General features: G+C 32.3%; 2 protein-coding genes across 2 annotated transcripts in view; both read left to right on the top strand.

The window, feature by feature from the left end:
• LOC143075814 (von Willebrand factor D and EGF domain-containing protein-like) overlaps positions 1-22,634 on the top strand; it is a 47,793-nt gene that overhangs the window by 6,284 nt on the left and 18,875 nt on the right. The window contains exons 6-7 of the mRNA XM_076251371.1: positions 792-998; positions 4,452-4,610. Coding sequence (XP_076107486.1) covers positions 792-998; positions 4,452-4,610 — 366 coding nt within the window. The remainder of the gene's footprint in view (positions 1-791; positions 999-4,451; positions 4,611-22,634) is intronic.
• On the top strand, positions 11,391-17,245 carry LOC143075813 (uncharacterized). Its single transcript, XM_076251370.1, has 6 exons — positions 11,391-11,699; positions 12,742-12,915; positions 13,116-13,201; positions 13,788-13,879; positions 14,995-15,104; positions 15,754-17,245. The coding sequence occupies exons 1-6, from the start codon at positions 11,391-11,393 to the stop codon at positions 16,066-16,068; spliced, it is 1,086 nt and encodes a 361-aa protein (XP_076107485.1). The 3' UTR covers positions 16,069-17,245.

The following is a 22,634-nucleotide window of genomic DNA, read 5'->3' as shown; positions in this document are numbered from 1 at the left end:
AAGCGTAATAGTTCTGGTGGAATAACCATCCTCTTTAAACGGCAGACGGTATGTTTTTTTTCCAAACGTTCATTCCCGCAGAATTGAATTCTTCTAAATGAAACGAAAATATGTTGCACGACGCATGTACCACTGTCGTACGACAGACAATCAATGTTGTGCGAGCATCGTAAGATATTTGGTGTTCGTGAGACTGTATCACGAGTGTCTTGCGACAGTCATGAGATTGTCTTCCGACCGTTGTGCGACAGTCGTACGATTTTTTTTTATTAAAATGGTTTATGTTGGCACCCACGACAATGTGTTTATTGCACGACAGTCCCACAACTGTGGTAAGACATTCTCAAGATAGCCACAAGACAGTGACACGACAAAAAATCGTAGAGCAAAAAAAGGTGCATGTCCAATTTTCGTCCTACGACACACGACAGTGCCACGATGCTCAAAATATCGTGCCTCTGTCGTACGACGATCAAAGATGACCTGCGATTTGACAAAAAATCATGTCGTGGGGCTGCATAGATGTGTCGTGGGTTCGTTGTGACCAGGGCTTTATTTACCCTATATATAGCTAGTTAATAATGAAGCTTAAAACAAATAGATAGAACCAGAGAACTAGACTTCTTCAGACATTTTCTCAAATATAGAGTGGGAAATTTGGTTTCTTACGATACAAGCCCGTTGGAAGTCTAAGCATATTGTTTGGTAAACAAAATAAACCGAACGTTTCAGGTCTACTTGACGTAAGATCACAACATTCAAAAATACTACAACTATCTTTTATGTTATAGAAAGTGAATGTTTCAATTATGTGGAAATACAAAATGGAGAAAAACGATCAACAGGATACCATACTGACCTAGACATTGACATCCCCATAAGTGATGACGAAATAGATGGAGGTTGGTACAGAATAATGAGTGACAACGGTGATAAAATACCTTCTTATCCACCCGGAGTATCTTATTGTGGGACATTTTACCCTATCTGGCTGAATGGTATGTTATAATATTGTTTTGCCTCTAATGACCTTGTTGATAACGTAGAAACATATCTTAAAAAATATTTAAGTAATCATAACTATTGTACGATATAAATTAGTGTTATTATTGTGAATGTGTTTTTTTCAAATGTTAGGTAATTATGGGAGATACATATTTGAATCTACTACTTGATTTTTTTTTTATAGAATGGTGTTCTCAATTAGATTTTTTGCCATCTTTTTAAAACAAATTCAAGATGTGTTCTTATGTTTATTACTATGACTTGTATTTCAAGTCTTAACATTTTTAGGAAAAACTGATAGTTTGCCGGTCTTGCCCTTTGAACTAAACATGATACATCATCGCCTAAAAATGATAACAATTCAAAATTGTATGTAAAACAAATTCTTGAAAAATCTTGACTTAGTCCATTTCTATATGTCGAATTCCAAGAAAAAAGTTACAATCAATGGAATATATATGAACTTCTGTGAAACATATACTCTATAACGGTACTTTTATTTCTCCCATTAACATTGAAATTGACGGGATGACCTTAACTTCTCCCTTTGAATATCTTGGTTTACTTTTTCATTCAATGCAGAAACCGTCTAAAAGTGAGCGCATGACACCAAAATATAAGAATATCGTATCAACTAAAATATATAAGTCAGGAATATGGCAGTTGTTATCCATTCGTTTGATGTGCTTGAACTTTTGATTTTGCCATTTGATTAGGGCCTTTCCTTTCTGAATTTCTCTAGGAGTTCAGTATTTTTGTGATTCTAATTTTTTTCATATGCATATTCTTAGCCGACTCTCATCATTAAAGTCAAGATATATGTCAAGATATGAGGAAGACTTGACTGTATAAGTGGTATCATGTTCGAAGGGAGACATCAACATTAAACTAAACTTTTCAGTGCGATAACATTTTCTACACAACGTAGCGTGAAAACCGCTACACCATAGTCCGTAGACCCTTAAACCATAGTCTTTCTTATGCCAGTCTCATTGCCTGCGTTCCTTTTGTATAGCATACACTATATCTCCCTTGAAAATTATCTACATCCAAAACATTGAAAAACAAAATTAATTTGCATTACATTCCTTATAAAACGAACTTGAATAATAAAACTAATAACAACACATTAAACATTGTTTATCGAGAATCATTAAAACAGACACGTTTATACATGTTATATGCATATTAATTACACCGTATATAAGAATGCTAAATTTTTATTGGTTGATAGCCAGTGTATTTTTCGCATATAATATATTTTTTTTCCTCATTTCAAACGAATTTGACTGTTTTTCACCAATGGCGGTGAATTAGCCTCAAATACCATGGTATTTGCCATCTTGGATATTCCTTTTTTACCCTCGCGAGAGTCTTCCCGCAAAAATTATTCGGAACCTTTCTAACTTTATCATGTTCATTAAAAGACAACATGGTTAAGCACTATTGATTGAGTTAAACCGAAAACTTTTACAACAAAAATGTCAGATATAAAGTAGAAAATGAACGATTTAATGATGGAATAACCATGATTTAAACGCGCGTCTGGCGTACTAAATTATAATCCTGGTACCTTTGATAACTATTTACACCACTGGGTCGATGCCACTGCTGGTGGACGTTTCGTCCCCGAGGGTATCACCAGCCCAGTAGTCAACACTTCGGTGTTGACATGAATATCAATAATGTGGTCATTTTTATAAATTTCCTGTTTACAAAACTTTGAATTTTTCGAAAACTAAGGATTTTCTTATCCCAGGCATAGATTACCTTAGCCGTATTTGGAACAACTTTTTGGAATTTTGGATCCTCAATGCTCTTCAACTTTGTACTTATTTGGCTTTATAAATATTTTGATATGAGCGTCACTGATGAGTCTTATGTAGACGAAACGCGCGTCTGGCGTACTAAATTATAATCCTGGTACCTTTGATAACTATTTACACATAGATACCATGACGCTACAAAAATACAACACTAACGCGTTTATAAGTACAGGTATAAATCCCGCGGTCAATGACTACGATTTTCCTCTTCTGTACAGACAGGTTCAATAAAAATTTAATCGGTGTAATTAAACAGATATATCTTGTTTTGGAGGGGTATTTGCGAAAAATACCAGTCTTGAGACCAAATTTGCCTCACCTAGTGGCTTGTGAAATTTTACAGTCCCTCGACTGGTATTTTTCGCAATTACCCCTCCACAACACGATATATCTGTTCATTATCTTATTCATTTGTTGTAATAGATTTTTACGATCAAATTAAAAAAGAGACGATAATTTGAATTGCTTTTATTGTTGCTTGCTTGACTTCATATGACAAATATCTCATAGGATCATGATTCTTACGAATAGAGCCCGGTTCTATATTATTAGCCTGTCAACACTGAGTTTGGAATTCAAACACTGCACATGGCGCGTTCTTGACTAGGATTGTTAGATGTATTGTTGATTGTCACTCTGATTTCAATGACTAAATGAACACTGACCTATAATATATAGCAAATAGTGTTTAAATGACCTTACACAATAAAAATCAACAAATGAACTAATTGCATGAACAAAATGCCAGATGCAACTGTTGTAGTAGGAATTTCGTACCATTTGTTTTATTTGCGGTGTTGGTGTTGCTCGTTTCTCGGTTTTCTCTGAGGTTTGTCTATTGAAAAAAATGTCCTCTGTTTCAACTTAAAAATTTCAAGCGCATGGTTTGTGAAAAATTAAATATCTATAAACTGTGTATATGGAGATGGAATATGTTTTATAAGACAAAACATAAATTTTATAATATAAATCTAATGCAAACATTTTGTAGAATTAGCGCAGAACGGGAATTGGAAATACTAGTGTAGTATCATATTTCCATTACAAGTAATGTTAATATTTCGTTACGATGTTCATATTGTCGATCTACGATACTCGTCGTTTAACTTTCATTTACATATAAATAAAGGATATGTGTGTATACATTGTACGACAATAAGACAATAACAAAACACTAAGATACTCAAAAGATATCGACAGGGTAGTATACAGACCCAAACAATAGAAAAAAATACAAAAGTACTGCCAATTGTTAAAAAGGTATTATAATTTGGACTTAAATTTGTCAATAAGTTTTTAAGATTGTGATTCACTTCGAAAAGGCCACAGAACAGTTGTCGATTAGAGTATGGTCAAACAATGGACGTCGATTTGAAAACACAACTAAAGGAAAATCGATCAGATGGGCATACCACTTGACGATGATTTGAAATTTACTTTACGATTCCAGGAACGAAAGTCTTTTCAGCACCGGACGTCATTTTGAGTCCTACATTTTAAGTAGATAATTTTTTCAGTTTCGTATGTTTTACTCATTATTTTATCTGTAGTTGTCATTTGTAAACTTAAACTGAGTTGTTGAATTGAACCTTCTACATACTTTTAAATTTATATTTCAAGGAAGTTTACCTGCATCGTGGAAAACAAATTCCGTTGAAGCCTGTCAACAGACAGCCACTGATATTTGTGAGACATCTTTGAACATTACAATTTCCAACTGCGGATCATATTATGTGTATTACCTCGGCGTTACACCTGAAAATTCTTCGTATTGTTTTGGTAAGGCAATCATAGACTAAATAGCGAATAACGTCAATCATTGAAAATGTCATTAATTAGAATAAAAGAACACTGTATCCTTGATATTCCCTCATTGACAATGTTGTTAATTCAATATATAATGTTGAACATGTCCTCTGATAAATTCAAACCAAAAGATGTCTGAAATTGCCTAAATCTGTACTCGACTGTATTGATTTTTTCTCGACCAGTCTGCATTGGTTAGAAATTTACCTGAGATAACTCGACTGTAACTTACTTACAGTCCCTGTAACGTAAAAGTTAACACTTATTTCGTTCGGTTAGCGTACGTACAGCGTTCGGTAATCATTCGTATAGAGTTCGGTCATCGTTCGTATATCATTCGTATAGCGTCCGTACAACGTTCGGTCAGCGTTCGTTCATCGTTCGATCATCGTATGGTAAATGTTATCGTTGAAGGTTTTGTATAACGTATGGTTCATGGTATCGTTAATCGTTTTATTTGTCGTATGGTTTATGGTATGGTTTAGCGTTTAGCGTTTCGTTTATCGTATGGTATGTGATATCGTTTAGCGTTTCATCAATCGTATGGTATATCGTTTTGTTAAACGTCTGATATACACGTATGTTAGGGTTTTATTTCAGAAAGTTATTTCAATTATTATAGTTATAAGTTAAAGTGATTTAATATAAAAAGATGCGGGATAAAAAAAAATATTAGTTTGGATTGGATTCAATCATTATGGAATATATATAAAACGAATGGGAAACGTGTCCTCCAATCACATTTTGACATGAATAACATTAGACCAAATACCGCGATATAAGTCAGGCTCTCTATGTATCTCTCTCTCCTCCGCCAGACATTTCTCTGATCCAAATATTTCCTTGACACAATAAATTATAAAGAATGTTCTATACATGAGACTTTATATGAGTACATGTTTCATATCTAAATGTATTAAAAAAAAAAGCCAACACATCCATGCATGGTATTTGTTCTCCTCAATGTGAGAGTCTGATATAAACCAAAAACTGCCAGGGGTATATAAAAATTCGTTGAAGATATCTATGGAACCAGCGTCGCTTGTGATTCCTGCTGTCGGTGTTAAAACTGTTTTTTACTGTAAAAAGTGCTTAAGTACATTATGAGTAAAATACAGAATTAAAAAATAACTCTATCTTTTTTATATTTCTTTATTTCAGAGGTAAGCTTCTGGACAAGTTTCACTTATTCTGTCGCAAATCATTTACCTAAATAACCATTCAATTGTATTCTAAAAAAAGTTGATTTGTTCTTTGTACGAATACATGAAATATTTCTCACTGGAAGTTATGTTTGCAATCGATGATCAAATACAAATACAGTATTTATATGAAAGAGACTAAATAATATATTTTTTAATTATTATTCTACACATATTTGAAAGATCGAAATAATCAGTTCTACAAATGGGTGTTATTTAAAGACTTGACATTTTACAGTTATCACATGCATCCATGAAATTTGTTATCGACGCACCAAACTTTTCCCTTTCATCGCGCATAGCTCATTTTCCGATTCACTTAAGGTCTCTATAACGATCTTCTTGTTCATTAAATTCTAAAATTAAAATCCTACACAAATTGCAAAAACTTTTATTCTCCGGCTAGACTGCGTAAAAGATAAATACTGTTTTGTTTATGTACACACAATGTTTTGAAGGCAAATATCCAGTTTCGCTAGAAAAGAATTAATTTGCGCCACAAGTTAATTACGCCAATTCTTATTTTGCATCACTTTATTGTAAAAACTGCAACATTCATTTGCGCCAATAAAACAATCATTTAATTGCGCAAATATTATAGACTTGTTTTCAAATGTTTCTTCTTAGTGCACTGATGAGGTCCTTTCCGGTATTTACAGGTACAGATACCGCAAACTGAAAGGGCCTCCTTATTGCACTTAGAACAAAATAGTGCACTAGGGACCTGATGGAAAGATAGAATTGACACAAAAACATGGCATACGGAAGGAGAAGTACATAATTTCAAATTATAGTAATTTTAGTAATTATAAAGTTATTCAACAGTTGAAGTCAGTATTCTAATGTTACATGTACGTGTAAATAGGTTAATCGTTTCGAAGTTAATATGACACAATTAATAAAATTGAGAATGGAAATGGGGAATATGTCAAGTTTCATTTATTGGCGCATTTCATATTAAAAAAAAGAAGAGATGAGCGCGATTCAAACCTTTACAATATGACAAATTACACCTAACCGTTTTGACAAACCAGTAAATTCTTCGCCCGGGGATATACACTTGACAGTAATCTTCATTCAGTAACTTTACAATACCCAGCCGTGTCATTTCCGTATATTGTACATGTAGATAGCACGTGTGATACATGTATATACACCAGAAATATCCATTCAAGTTATATTTAATTTTAGAAGAACTCCATATCGGGAACATAAACATAAATTACAATAATATGAAAAAAATGTATTAATAAGTTCAAATGTTAAATGCACCTAGGTATTTGTAAACTTATGTTAATTCGTTATTTCATGTATCTTTTTTTTTTTTTTTTTTTGCCTTAATTACTTTTTTTATCCCATTGACTTATTCGTAAATCGAAAAACGCACAAATCTGAATAGAATCATATAGCATTGAATGATTTCTCTAACTCAAAACTAGTTATACATGTACATGTAGATGCTTCTTAAATTATATTTTTCTCGTTGGGTTGCTTGTCCATTACTTGACGTTTACGCTGATTAAGAATCGTGCATAATCACATGGGGACCTTATTTTAACCAAACTTCACAGAAACAATAAATTCAGGATCTTTTGGAATCACAGATAAAGCCAATAATGATTGGCCCGACTATTTACCTTATATGAAATTCATAGGCAGAACTACAAAAGAGAGTATCACCCCCCACCCCCCCCCCCCCTCCTACCCAAATTCCTTTAGAATATTAGAATAAAAAAAAATCTGAATCAAATGTATAGTTTTTTGGTTTTTTTTATTAGAATGATTTTTTTTTTCATAAAACGATGTTAGACAATATAATTATTTTAAAACAACTCGTGCTTTATTTAAAACCTTCAAAACACGATGCTATATCTTCATCATTATGATTTTTGGTCGGACAAATAGCGAAAAACCGTAAAAATGCTATTTGTCCGGCTTGCCGGATGAATAGACATTTTTGACAATTTGTCCGGCTAGCCAGACGAATAGCCACTGCCTTAAAAGAAGGGGAACAATATACCTCTAAGTAGTAAAACTTTAAGATGGCATGGTACTCTTTAAATTGTATAACTTTCTTATTCTGGCTTTCTCCTCAATTTTTAAATTATATTAAGAATCACGTTTTTACGCCAGATCTTTTATCATTTGTTAAATTAAAGAAATGTAGTACATGTATTCTATTTTCCGGGATAAATTATTCACAATGATAAAGAAATAAGGGATGATTTAGAAATTGGCATTTTGTGTATATTTTCCAGACTGTATGAGTATTTGGACCGTACGCGTACGGTCTGGACCGTATGCGTACTTTTTCAAAATACTCATACGGTCGGACCGTACGCGTACGGTCTGACTTATATTAAGAAGTTGGCAAAGTTAATTAGATGCATATAACAGATCAATATAACTTAATTCTCAAATTGATATAAAAAAGTTTAACTGTAAATGAAAAAAAAACACTTTTATATTTTATTGATTTAAAATACTGGTTATTTGATATACACAAAAAACATATGTTCCAGACCGTATGAGTATTTGGACCGTACGCGCACGGTCTGGACCGTATGCGTACTTTTTTTCAAAATACTCATACGGTCGGACCGTACGCGTACGGTCTGACTTATATTAAGAAGTTGGCAAAGTTAATTAGATGCATATAACAGATCAATATAACTTAATTCTCAAATTGATATAAAAAAGTTAACTGTAATTGAAAAAAAAACCACTTTTATATTTTATTGATTTAAAAAATTCACGCTAATTGAATCTGTTAATCTCTTGTATTTAGCATGTCGATCACACGGTAAAATAATTGAATTATGAACACTAAAATTGAAAATATTGGAAGTAAATATAATGTGGGAGGACAATTGTTTTAGAATATTTAGCAACTTTACGAAAAATGCAAATGCTAAGGAACATACACAAACTGCAAACATGTAAATGTAAAAAATATTAGTACGTTACTTGTGGTAGCAAGTGTAACATTGGTTGAGAGTACCAAAATAAGGGACAAGATATATACAATTAAACAGATATTTAATTTCAATTGTTCATTTGTTCATTTTATCCGTGTAATTGTAATAATATTAATTAGTAAACCTAAAAATAAAGATTGTGATTAATGTTAATTTGTTTAAATTTAACCCATATGATCTAATAACATATATAGTTAGCTGGTTAGCTCGTACTGGACCATACGCGTATACTCATACGGTCCGACCGTACGCGTATGGTCGGACCGTACGAGTATACGTATGCGGTCCGGACCGTACGGTCCAAATACTAATATGGTCTGGAACATATACACCTATCTATTGATGAACACTATATATTACCCACTAGCTGTCCTTATGTGTTTTTGTTGTTTGATTGCTGGCTCGTTGTCGTTAACCCCACTATGATCTCCTACAGTTTCAATATATATTTCCCTTAAGACTGCTCAGAACAAAGTGATAGAATAGGTTTGTATATACATTTTAGCGTTTCACTTTTCAATTTTTAACTTCCCAAAATTTTATTTTAAACTATTAATTTTGAAGACGTGTGTTATCTAAACGAAGTCTAAATGGTCACCAATTACCAGTTTATTGTTTCCCTATTTGGCACACACCTAACTATAAACATTATTATAAATCCGGTCGCAGTAAGTTCTATTGATCACAAAACAAATCCACGTTTTTTTTTTAAATATGAAAAAAAAATAATATTTATTTTTTTTTACTTTGAAACAAGGAAATAATACTTTAAATTACATTGTGCACAATATGTCGTAAAACCTTCCTTCGAATTAGAAACTCTTTTTCTTCATAAAAATGTTTGACATAGTTTACCCTGGACATAAAACAACTTCAATCAATCAACTAAAATATATTTAAGGGATTATTATTATGCATGTACATGTATATAAATGCCATATACCATATACATATATTGTGGGTTAATTATTTTAAGCATAAAGTTCATAAATCGATCTCTGAAACAAATTATATATATATATAGAACAGACAACAGCAGAAGGTCACCTATAGGTCTTCAATGCAGCGAGAAACTCCCGCACAGTGGAGGATCCAAAACTTTTCATAAAGGGGGGGGGGCGCTGACTGACCTAAAAGGGGGGGGCTCCAGCCATGCTTCAGTGATTTCCTTTATAATCAACCAAATTTTCCCTCATGAAAGGGGGGCCCGGGCCCCCTGACTCCCCCCTCTTGATCCGTCTATGGCGCACCCGAAGGCGTCCTTCAACTGTTTATACATAGCTAATATAAGACACTTAAGTTGATTAACCATTCCAGACCCTTTTGTTTTCCACATAATTAATATTACCAATCATATTGTCATAATATTGTTTGTTGTAAAATGATGCCCTTTATAGGTTCTTTGTTAGATTAATAAAATTATTATCTTATCTTATTACCATAATTGATAAGTTCCAGTTCGAAAAGTTCAAACAAGAAAGATTTTGAAAGCATAGAAAACAGTGCATATTATAATCAGCATGACTTTTTCAGATTACAATACCAATACTAAAAATTCAGGCTAAAATAAGGCTTGCACATAGTTACATACTTTAATTCAGTCACGGACCTGTGATATCGCGGATGTGTTCTAGTGTATACAATAAAAACAAAATGAAGTTAACGATCCCTTTAATTTCGTAATGGTAAACTTTGTAACACTTGTGTTTAGGGAGCAACCATTTAACTTCAAAGGGAGGGGAGATGTTGGTTTTTTTTTGTCTGAGTCAGATTCCCCCCCCCCCCCCCTTTTTACGCTATCAATATTTTTTTTTTAAATTTTTTTTGACATCTGCTTGACCAGAATATTTTTTAGGAAAAAACTCGGTTCCTTAAATTGTTTATTATTTTTTTAACATCTGTTAGAATTTTTATTGTAAAATGAAAAACATTTTGATTTTTTTCAACTTGATTATTGTACATAATATAATCAAATGAATAAAGGGAGATGATTACGCACTTTTGAATATGCGACCTTAATTTACTGAAAGATAGAAAAAGGAAAATAATCATCAAATATCAAATGTATATGAATGATAAAAACATGTATCATAATAAATCAATCTCTTTTTTAACCGTCAAATGTCTATACATGATAATATTGAAAGATTTCTTGAACTGGTAATTGAACAATATTGTTCATGCAATGTATACAAATACTTTGATCTGTAAATGAGTAGCACAATGTTAATTTTGAAGTTCCTTTCTGAACCATTATCACAATTGTTGCAAATAATTGTTTTCTCCGTCCCATTCACTAACTATTGTATGACTAACTAGAAAGGAGGAGTGCTTTTGTTAATATGTCAAACACGGAAGCTTTGATCCCTTATACACATAGAGATGAAGAACTTTGATGTCATCGAAGATCAATGTAAATTGCATAGGATAAATCTGTTTTCTGGTCATGTGGCATGCAGTTGTAACAACTGCAAGTTGGCTATAAAGATCAGAAGCTATACACATATTCATTTATATCAAAATTTACTCTCTAAACACGAACCCCGATCTCTAAGATTTGCACATACCTCAAAATGTCAACTTTCAACTCTTTGATGTCTTCTGATGAGGATCCGGATATTGGGGACAGCAGCATGCATTTGTTTCTTGAGTCATCACAGACTTCAGAAGTCCCTGAGCAAGGAAGAAGCCCAAGTCCAGCACAGATATGGAGGCCACATTTTGAGAGTCCAGTTATAGCAAATAGCCCAGTCACAGTTTCGTCAGGTGCTTGTGGAGGGCCACAAGATACTCCTCGGTCGTATACCCGACAAACCAGTACCCCTTTACTGGGAAGAGTGCAACAAGAAAACACTACACGTATATCCAGCTCGTGTATTAAGGTACTTTACTTTATAACTTATGAACATATGTGTACCCAATTGAAGTATTAAATTGACATACTTCCACGATATATAATGACGATTGGGAATTGATAGGCATGAATGAGGCGATATTATAATTTTATCATTTTGTGGCGTGGTCATTTCCATTTTAGATTTGATAAGGATACTTTTATCAGTTTAATGATATTTCATTTTGATTGATGTGACAGCTTTTACGGTTCCTTCAATGCTTTGATTAAGGTGGTACCTAATACTACAGGGAGATAACTCTGAAATTCAGTTAAACGTTTTAATCACTTTGTATTGTTAAGGAAATATTAGGCTTCTTAGTCAAACTGCTATATAACCAATGAAAATTTTCTTATGAAGTGGTTGATTCAAATTTTTGTCAAAGGGTCAAAGTAAACATTTTGTCAAAATTCTATGAAAATTAAACGAGCCAAATTAATATTAATATCAGTCAAGGTGTTGGGTACCACCTGAAGATTAAAAAAAATGTTTTATCTTAAGTGCTAGTATAAACGCCAATATATATATATACATAAAGGTCTTTCGCAAATAAGAAACTAAGCTGGAGAAAATCTATTTCTTTTATTTGAATGCATTACACGTTCGATTTTAAATATAACCCCTTCATATATTATATTTAACAAGGTTATGTCGCACATTTAATCTATAAGTTTTTCAAAAAAAATAAGAATTATACATAAACTGCACAGCCACATTTTGTTTGACCTGTCTCAAATAAAGCGAAGTGCATATTGTCATATGAATTATCTCTTCTTGTACGAAATTGAAATTGTCAGTATTTCAAACAAAACTGAAAAAACGCAATTTATACTTAAGTTTTGTAGGCGATATATAGGGTTGTGTACATAGTTATTTTTAAGATATCATGCTATTCTTTTATTCGATAACTTTCAATCATCATAATTATGTTCAAGTCTTATCCACGGTGCAATACTATAAATTGACACATGATTGGTGAATTAATAATACCAATGATAGTTTAAATATATCAACATATTTGTATTTTCAGACACTTGAGAAGTTATTTGACAATCAAAGGACATTTTTACAAGAACAGTTTGTCAAACAAAATGCCCTTGTTGGAGAATGCCTTTCAATGTCAAAAACTTTGGAAAAAAGACCAGAAAATGGAAAGCAGCTGAATAAAAGTAAAAATGAGATTCACGTGCCTGCATATATAAAGGTATTTTCATTTCTTACAGTTGTTTCATTTAATGTCACTTGGAATAAACTAGTAGCCTTAACCAATCAAATATTCAGTTATCAATATACATGTATGCATACAGTGTAATCAATTAACATACTTAATTGTTTTCATTTGTTTTTTTCGATACATTACTCATCATTCGAAATATAATAGTGTTTACTTTAAACTTTTTACAGCAATCTGTACGTGACGGATACAAACATAACAAGACAACAAATGGGTTAAAGTGGACCACAAAAACTGCAGCCGGTACAGTACTAAAGTGAGTATAACATGTATCTTATAACAACAATCGAATACCTAGTCCGTGATGACTTTGACATCTGAAGACCTTTCAAGAACTTGCTTGTGCAATGGGACGAAAGAGCACACTCCTTATAGAAAACAGAGAAATTGCTGGCTTAGACTTGACGCGGCACTTTTATTAAAAATTAAAAAAATCATATACCATCCGATTCCTCATTCAATGATGTTGATACCGATTGTTTATGGTCGTTCTATTGCGTCCAAGTCGCTGTACCTATATGTTGCAAAACCAAACAAAAGTATAGCAATGTCCGGATGGATGTTATTTTTTTTTTATTTATTTTTTTTAAATATTTTGTTATCAAATCAAAACATTTCTGCCTTTTATGAACTGTATAGCCCGCCTTTTAATTAAGTGTCCCCTGTGTGCAACGTAAATGCACCTATAGTGACAATTCTTTTTTTTTAATATAAAGGACAAGGAAGACTAGTCCACATTTTTTCTTTCTGTTACAAGTATGTTTAAAGAAATAATAAACGAACTATATGAGTTTAGTTTCAAAATAAGGAAATTGATGATGAACATATTCTTATATTCATAGATGCAATTCTGAAGAAAATAAAGCAATGACAGAAGCGATTTTGATATATGTGAAGGGTCAGCATCAAACTGTTGAAGAGGGCGTGATCAGGTGTAAGTACATCTATAGCTGCAGCACTTATACTTTGTAACAGTCGTTAGACGATCAAAGTTACCTATCCAATGCGTTTTATCACTTGTTTTCTTAAACTTATGATTGTATGGTGGATTGGGAATTACGTTTTATCGAACGACCCCCCCCCCCTCCCCTTTTTCCAAAAAAAAATCCAACCAAAAAATACCAAAACAAACAAACAAAACAAAAACAAACAAAAACAATATCAAATAAACGCGCTTAGTAAAAAGTAAAAAGAATGATTCGATTATCCCCAAATTCCTCCATGAATATCAAATGACCGTCAATTTATGACAGTATGCGATTTCTTTCTTTACCCTAATTGATTAATTGACATTACTACATCGCTTTTTTTAATTCTGAGATGTGGCACGTGACCGTCATTTGGTTAAAAAAAAAGGTCCGTTTCAAACTTGAAGTAAGATTTTGCCTCAGATTCGGCAAGCTCTGTCTTGAAGGCATCACTTTGATGTCGAGATGGTAAACAGCAATAGAAGCGCAGTTCCTTTCCTTTTTTTTTTAGTTAATGTACTCACTTTTTAATCAGTATATGCATGTTCGAATATCATTGAGAATTTTTCCAAAGCTGTCGTTGAAAGCGTTTGTTTGCGTCTTAACTTTAAAAAAAAAATCTTCTATTATTCTTCTAAAGGTTTGCAGTGTTTTTTTACGAAACAATTGTACACACCATATATATGTATATAAATTATATCTGATATCATTTTATTGGTGGTTATATCTACATATTTTAGAATTAAAATCAAAATGTATCTTCATATAAAAAAGAAGATGTGGTATTGCAAATGAGACAACTTTCCACTAGAGACAAAAATGACACAGAAATTAACAACTATAGGTTACCGTACAGACTTCAACAATGAGCAAGGCCCATACCGCATAATCAGCTATAAAAGGCCCCGAAATGACAATGTATAACAATTCAAACGAGAAAACTAACAGCCTAATTTATGTACAGAAAATGAACGAAAAACAAATATGTAACATATACACAAACGAAAACCAATGAATCACTGGCAGTGAAGTATTAATTTTAGGTTTGATATTTTCACATAGTTCTTTTTTTTTTCTGCAGGTGGGATTGAAACGTATTTCAATTCTGTTAAACAGAAGGAGATAATGGAGTTAACAGGGAAAAAGGAAGAACATAATAGAAAAATGGTTCTCTATGGCCGAAAACACAGGGTATGTGCTGAATTAACACTTGAGACAGTTTTAGTCATCTGGATTAGGAATAAACATCGGTGATAATTATTCTTAAGATAGGAATTTCAATAAAGATTGATTAAAGACACATTGAAACTTATATAACAGTAAGGAGATGTTTGATGCTTTTGATGAGTTCAAATGAATTAAACGTAATCAATTTGTTGTAGGTAGTTTGATTAAGAGATTTGAAGGTTCATGTAACTTTTCCGTATATTATGGTTAATTCATGGTTTTCATATGTAAATATTTGTTTGTAAATGAGAAAATTACCATTTTAACAAATCGCTTATTCAGAGACGGGTCCGGATTTTTCGGAATAAAAAGAGAGCGCCTTTTTTAAAATCTGTTAAAGAGGGCGGACCCATTTTACCCTAAAATCCCACTGTTTTTTTCTAATCCGAGTTAAGGGACCCCCATGATACGCCTATGCTATATACGAAAACAACTGAACAAGGTACCAATACTTAATTATTCGTTATTTATAGCGATTTCAATTTCGTTTGTTGATAGTAATGCAAGGGAAATAATCCAAATTATACATCATGTGGTATTTATTTAAATTTTTATTTCACCATCTTCTGAGTTTAACATTTAAGGTATACTGTACATATGTGTCTTTTTTCAGAAACTTATCAACCGAAGAAGAACCCTAAAAGAAAGAAAAATTGATCCAAAGGAGGAGGAAAGGTTCATGAAAGTATTGGAGATTGAAACCATGTCCTCAGAAGATTCCGATTCTGAAGACGATTCTATCTTCGTTACACGTCCTCTGTCGTGGGTGTCGACAGAGTTTAAACAGCTGATACAGCGTTTGGATAGAAAATACGATCGTACTTTAAATGCTCAGGGGAAGAGATTAAAATCCAAAAGAACAGTCGGGGAGCCATCAGATAGACCGTGTCCCAAAAAGCCCAAGGGACTGGAGTGGATGTTTGGCTAAGGTGATATGGAGTTTTGACCATCAGTCATTTCAGATACATGTACATGTACTAATAAACATTTTGGCATACATATATATGGTCTTGTTTAACTTATTACGACGAATTAATTTGAACTTATGTTGCCGTCTCGTTTTATTTTGTTAAATTGTGTTTATATTCAGTTTCAGCTAAACATGTAAAGAACCACGGGTCATTCTCCCTTAACTTAAAACCATTTGATATGTTTGGTGGATAGGGAAGCGGCGGATTGACACGCACGCGCCGCACACTAACATATTTTCACTTTTGTACACAATTGTTTATTTTTTGTAAACTTTTGTTCGCTTATTCTTTCAATAATGTACATGTTTATTTTTAAATGAAATGTAGCATGTGTATGTCATTGATTATGATTTGTTATTCATTTGTTTTGTCTTATTATTTTTGTCCACTAAAACTATTAATCAATTCACAAAATTCTTTACATTTATTTTTGTGGTTTTTATAAATAGATTTGCTTATCCTGGATGCCCCTTCTCACGAGGAACAGGGTATGGCGAATAATGAACATATATGTACATGTCATCAATACGCTGACTTCTCGAAAAAAAGAAATCCTAAATTTAATGTAAAAAATGAATATAGAAGTATAAAGAACACGTTTTCAGTTTGTCTAGATTTTTATTTATCAAAATAAGGTTTGATCAGAATGTGATGCCGAATATGTAACACTTCTTCAAACATGTAGCTATTTGAATGTGCATAATAAAGAATATGACCACATAAAATGTATTTACTTTATTATTTAAACTTGTAAATAACTTGTTTTCCGGGGCTTCTTGTGAAAATAAGAAAAATATAATTTCAGAGTTTTATATTGCAAAATGTACTTCTTGAGTATCGGGACTATGATATAGGTGTGCTGCTCGATTTTGGTGTTTATCGTTGCAATTTCGTGATTCTAATTGTTTGATGTGAAAATATTCTCAGAGCAGTCTTTTCTAAGATTCATAGTCCAGAGTCTTCTGATTACTGATTGATCGAATTACCTTTTGCTGAGTCAAAGTGCCGGTGTCCTTTTTAACGTTTTTTAGCGTTTAGAATATTAGAAGCAAAATGCAGTTCTTTTTTTTCTTTTTTACCTCATTACGGAACAAAAAACGATAAATGACATAAAGGCATGTAGCAAGTCAAGATACACCTGAAGCTTGAAACTTTTACAGCCATATGTTACAGCAAATTGGTGTATAAGGTTATGGCCTAAGTCTCACCTAACCATCTTTATAAAAATACAAACACTCTTGTTAATTGTGAATCTTGTAGATTTGTAAATCATCAAACTATCAACATATTTGCACACACCCTCTCCCCTTTTAAACGCTTATAACAATCGAAAAAAAAACCAAAAACGAACAAACAAACAAACAAACAAACAAACAAAAAAGGAAGAAAGAAGTTACTTAGAACATTTGGAACAGTTTATTGCAGGTAATAAATTGATATTAAATATTAAATTTAATGGCAATTACATATGAATAATTTTCAAATTTACGAAAATTTAACAATATTTAATTTAGTATATAAAAAGTTTATTTTAATTATTGCATTTGTAAACTTTAAATTTAATTCACAGTAAATGGTTTAAATCAGAAAAATAAAGACATTTGTTCTGCTTTAAATTTCTAATTTTATTAAATTTACTTAAATTTTCCCTAATTTAAATTTCTCATTTAAATAGGTTTACTGTAATTTAAAAGAAAATAAATTTTCGATTTATACAACTTTAAAAGTATATGTAAATTGGGTTTATTCTTAAAAGTTTATTGGTTATATTAAACTTAAAGTAAATACGGTGTAAATAAGATATTTTCAAATGGATTATACTAATGATAAATTTTGAAATTTTAAATATATATTAGCTTTTATATGGATATAGTTTTCTAATAAATGCATCATTTCATGCAGTGGTGACTCCATATTTGAAAAGGGATAAGAAATGTCTTACTTGATAAGTTCTGCATTGCATTTAAAACATCCATTGAAAGAATATCGTATAATTAGAAATCATTGTCTGCTGTTGGAAGTTTAGTTTTGCCATTTTTTGTGCTTGTCATAAGACGATATTTTAGGGGTTTCGATTGTTAAACTCGTTAAAACAAATAACGAACATATTCCATCTCAACCTGAGAAAGCGTGGCTCATTTACATTAATTTTATCCAGGCGCCTAGCTCCCTATAGGCTAACACGCAGTTGCGTGCACATCGATTCGGCATGCAAAAAAAAAAAGCAAAAATAAAAATTTATCAATTAAATGTTAAAAGTTACACCTATGTTGTCACTTTTTTAATTGATGAAATAGCATTAGATAACGGCATTTGGTTTCAAAATAAAAGTTTTATTGGAGATTATGACAAAATCGGACAGTAACTTGTATCTTTTACAAGATTTGAATTTGTAAAACTCAGTCGAAGACATGTAGTTTTGGAGCACATTTTACAGTGTACGGTTCATCAGTTTGGAATGAGATGTACTAATCGGCATTAGAATAATCAGAACCCGACGATATCGTTGAAAATATGCCGAGGCGATGTGGTCGACAGACTACCGGAGCCATTCACCCTGCAAACACGCCAAAACAGTATTGGAAAGTCTCATTATTGTTGCGTTCATAGACCATATGATTAGGGATCTGGAGAATGGAGTCGCGTCTAGTATTATCAAAAAATCGCTTTTTTGCGCTGTATCTACTTCATCGTGTTGTAGGAAATATAACAAACGAACAAATAGCAACATTGTCTGAGACATACGAAACTTACCTGGCATGTAATTTTGACGAATTCAATTGGGAGGTCGCTCGATGCCGAACACGTACGCTGGTTTATAACTTCTCGCGAGTGCTACCATGGAAATCTATCAGTGTACTACATATGTTGAAAACAAATGTCTATCAACAATGAACAACGACAATTACCAGAGGCGGATTTAGGGGGCCCAGGGGGGCCGGGCCCCCTTTTCTTGGAAAAACTTAAGCATGACCGGTACGGGCCTCCTCTTAGGCAGTCAACGGGCCCCCACTTATGAAAATTTCTGGATCCGCCACTGGTTACTAGCATTACTGCATATTCATCGGGATTTCAGTGTGAATATTGACAAAGTAATAGAGCAGTTTGTTTCTGCCTAGACTCAAAGAGCAGATTTTTGACAATTTTGAGTAAATTCTGTATCACAAATATGTGCTGTTTATGTATATTACTCTATTCAGAATATTTATTTATAGTTTTACATTCATATGTTTTTATAAGTCCTATCTACATATAGCTTCTCTTTTTACTGTCCTATGACCGAAAATTGAATAAAAAAAAATCTGCATAAAAGGGTCCCGTAAAGGTACATGTAGTTGCTTGCACACCTTTTCATTCTAGCTACGCCCCTGTCATCAATGATTATCGTTTATAAGATGTTGTACTTTCAATGCTATTTATAAACGCCGAGTAAAATTTTAAATGTTTGGTATAAAAAATTTAAATTGTTCATCTCAAAAATATTATATATATATGTTGCTTTTATTAGCTGGTGACGGTGAAATATATCAGAAATACACTAAGATTTAGAACATTCAATTAAAATTCGGAATTCCTACTTCTCAACTCTTCACTCTAGTTCAGTTTTATATATTACTCTTATATGTTTTGTTTTTGAAACAATGCTATATTTTGTCAAAAGACAAGCACAATAACCCCAAAGCGAATTGCGAGAAGTGGTTTCGTATTTCGTTTTCGTTAAAGAAAAAAATAGTAATAGTTTATGTAAAATAACGACTCTTGTACGGTGTCGCGTTATATCTTTTAGATGCATTGGTGCAATTGGATGCAAACAACAATTACCATAAAATGTCAGATTTGCGATATCAGAAAGTAACTTAACAACTAAACAATTGAAAACCTAGAGATCAATGTTTAACATTCGCCAGCAATGAGCAATTTTCATAAATAAAACATGATTTAGGTGAATACTTTGCGAGTAAAGAAAAAGAGACCACTGTCCATAGATTTGTTATTAGTAGATACTTGATGGGTACAAAATAGTATTCAGGAATTACCACTTTGCATTACACATTACAACAGAAATTAGAAAATACAGGTAGGGACTCGAAGTATTTCTAAGACATTGCTATTTTCCTGTTCTATGTAGCTTTTTTTTTCTCTGGCAAACACGGTTCTATAAATGCTGACAGGCACCGACCATTGAAAAACAATCGATTTGTTTAAAATGAGAAATGAAAATAATTGTTTTTTTTATGGCAAATAAGAAAAATGACCGTTTGATTTGAAATTGTTTAAAATTATTCAGAATAGATTGAAATAGATAAAAATAACGTATTTTAATGTGAAAAGGGTAGACTTTAATTTGTGTCGTAGGGATGTGGTTGAGTGGTTTTGTTTACAATTATTTCCCATTATTGAAAGTCGGCAATAATTATTGTATCATCATGTTGTTTGATTTTCACATTATAACAAGCATATGACGGATGCATTTATAGTAAGCTGTTTAATGTCCAGTGGCAACTATTAGATGTATCATTAGGAGGACATTTACAATGTTATGATAACATTAGATGTATGTTTCATTATATGTTGTGTCACATACATATAAATATGTAGTTGTATGGCAATAAAGATTTGAATTGAATTATAATACGTTATTCTGATTGGCTACACTGCAATCTTGCGTTATTCCTTAATCAATTTCATTACACAATAACATGTATCATTCAAGATGACACGAGGTCCCACAATAGAGTGGACAGGAAAATTAAATAAAAACTTGATAAAAATCGTGTTTTCATAATCCTAGCTAAAAAATGTATTTATAAGTATTGAATGCTTCTTTTTGTAACTTCATAGGGTTGTAAAAGCGTTGACCGTGCGCACATTTTTAGAATGAAGCGCTTCTTACAAAATGTACTTCGGTCGACGCTTTTACACCCCAATGAAATTATAAAAAAAGCATTCAATACTTAAAATAAATATGAACAAGGACATCCTGTGTTATGCAAACATGTGTATTTCGGCACAAGCGATGACATATAGACCGTGTGTATCATATGTATACATAGGGTGGGTTGCTCCGAATTAAGGAGGTATAAATACAGGAAAATAAAGCAAAAAAAAAAATAAATACAAAATTAGAATAGTCTAAGAGTATAACGGGCAAAATAAAGAACAGTGGAAAATCGTAAAAGAAAATTAAGGAAAATGGTATAAGAAAAATCAGGAATAGAGGGAAATGGTCTAGTTTTTTGCCGGACAATTGTTGATGATTGTTTTTTTTTTAAAGTAAAGTGCATTTATAGGACTGGTAAAATAATACACAATCGTTTGTACATTGGTAGGGATTTATGTTTGGAGTTGATGAGGCACATAATAAGTAATTGTTTTTGTTTGAAATTTCTCGAATATTTTGTTTTTTTCGTCTGATTTTGAAATTAATAAAATCATCTATAATACAAAACTAAATGGTTTAATTACGACATATAGATAAAACTGCTATTCAGTCGATTTTAAAATACATGCTATAAAAGAGAATACATAAAAAATATTTAATAATCTTTTTAAACAAAAAGTCAACCTTAAGACCCGTAATATATTTCGGTAAGAACATTACATTAATTCCGACTTCCATCTAAAATAACTTGAATTGTTGTTCATTTGAAAAAAAAGGTAATACCTTAGGCTATTTTCAAAAATATATTGATTGATCCGAATTTTACGCATATTATCACCTATATAAAAAGATTTAACAGAACACATTTCATGTTTAATATTTAAAAAAAAAAACATATACGCTAAACGAAACTATGCACGCCAAGAAACGATGTACGCTAAACGATACGATATACGCTAAACGAAACGATGTACGCTAAACGATACGGTATACGCTAAATGAAACGATTTACGCCAAACCATAGGATATACGATTAAAGGGCGCTTATGTTATCGTTTATGGTATGGTTTATGGTACATGGTTTCGTTCGTACATCATTCGTTCAGCGTCCGTACAACGGTCGGTCAGCGTTTCGTTTGCATTCGTACACCGTTCGGGAAGCGTACGTACATCGTTCGGGCATCGTCCGTTCATGGTTCGGGCATCGTTCGTATTGTTAACTTTTACGTTACACGGACTGTAACAGTATGAACTTGTACTCTCCCTTTCCGCGACCAGTACTTCGATATTTGATAAAGGTTTAAATCATACTCAATTTTGGCGTAGCCATCCAAGTATGTACTACGCAGAAACTTTCTGAAAGTGAACAAGTATGTACGAGAAAGGTAAGGTAGTCCTGCTCCAAATGTGACAGTCGTCAGTTGTATTCACGTTGTTTTAGCAAGATATAGTCCAATAATAACTCGCATTCTATTATTTCACAAACGAAAAAAAGAAGACATTGTGGTTACTGCAAGTGAAATGTGACACAGATATTATCATTAATCGAATATTTTTGAAATATAAATCTTTTATCATGTATTTTTCTTACATACAACCGATGCAAATGAAATAATCTATATCTTCTTTTTTATATATATC

Source organism: Mytilus galloprovincialis, chromosome 5 (genome assembly GCF_965363235.1).
Source record: "Mytilus galloprovincialis chromosome 5, xbMytGall1.hap1.1, whole genome shotgun sequence".
In the NCBI taxonomy this organism is placed as follows: domain Eukaryota; kingdom Metazoa; phylum Mollusca; class Bivalvia; order Mytilida; family Mytilidae; genus Mytilus; species Mytilus galloprovincialis.
The sequence above is the reverse complement of the archived record's forward strand: the minus strand, read 5'-3'. Positions and strand labels throughout refer to the sequence as shown.

Bases quoted from the DNA above. Each gene is read 5' to 3' on its own strand.
- LOC143075813 (XM_076251370.1), top strand. From the start codon at position 11,391: ATGTCAACTTTCAACTCTTTGATGTCTTCTGATGAGGATCCGGATATT. The intron at 11,700-12,741 runs GTACTTTACTTT...TTGTATTTTCAG, and splicing joins TATCCAGCTCGTGTATTAAG to ACACTTGAGAAGTTATTTGA. The intron at 13,880-14,994 runs GTAAGTACATCT...TTTTTTCTGCAG, and splicing joins TGAAGAGGGCGTGATCAGGT to GTGGGATTGAAACGTATTTC.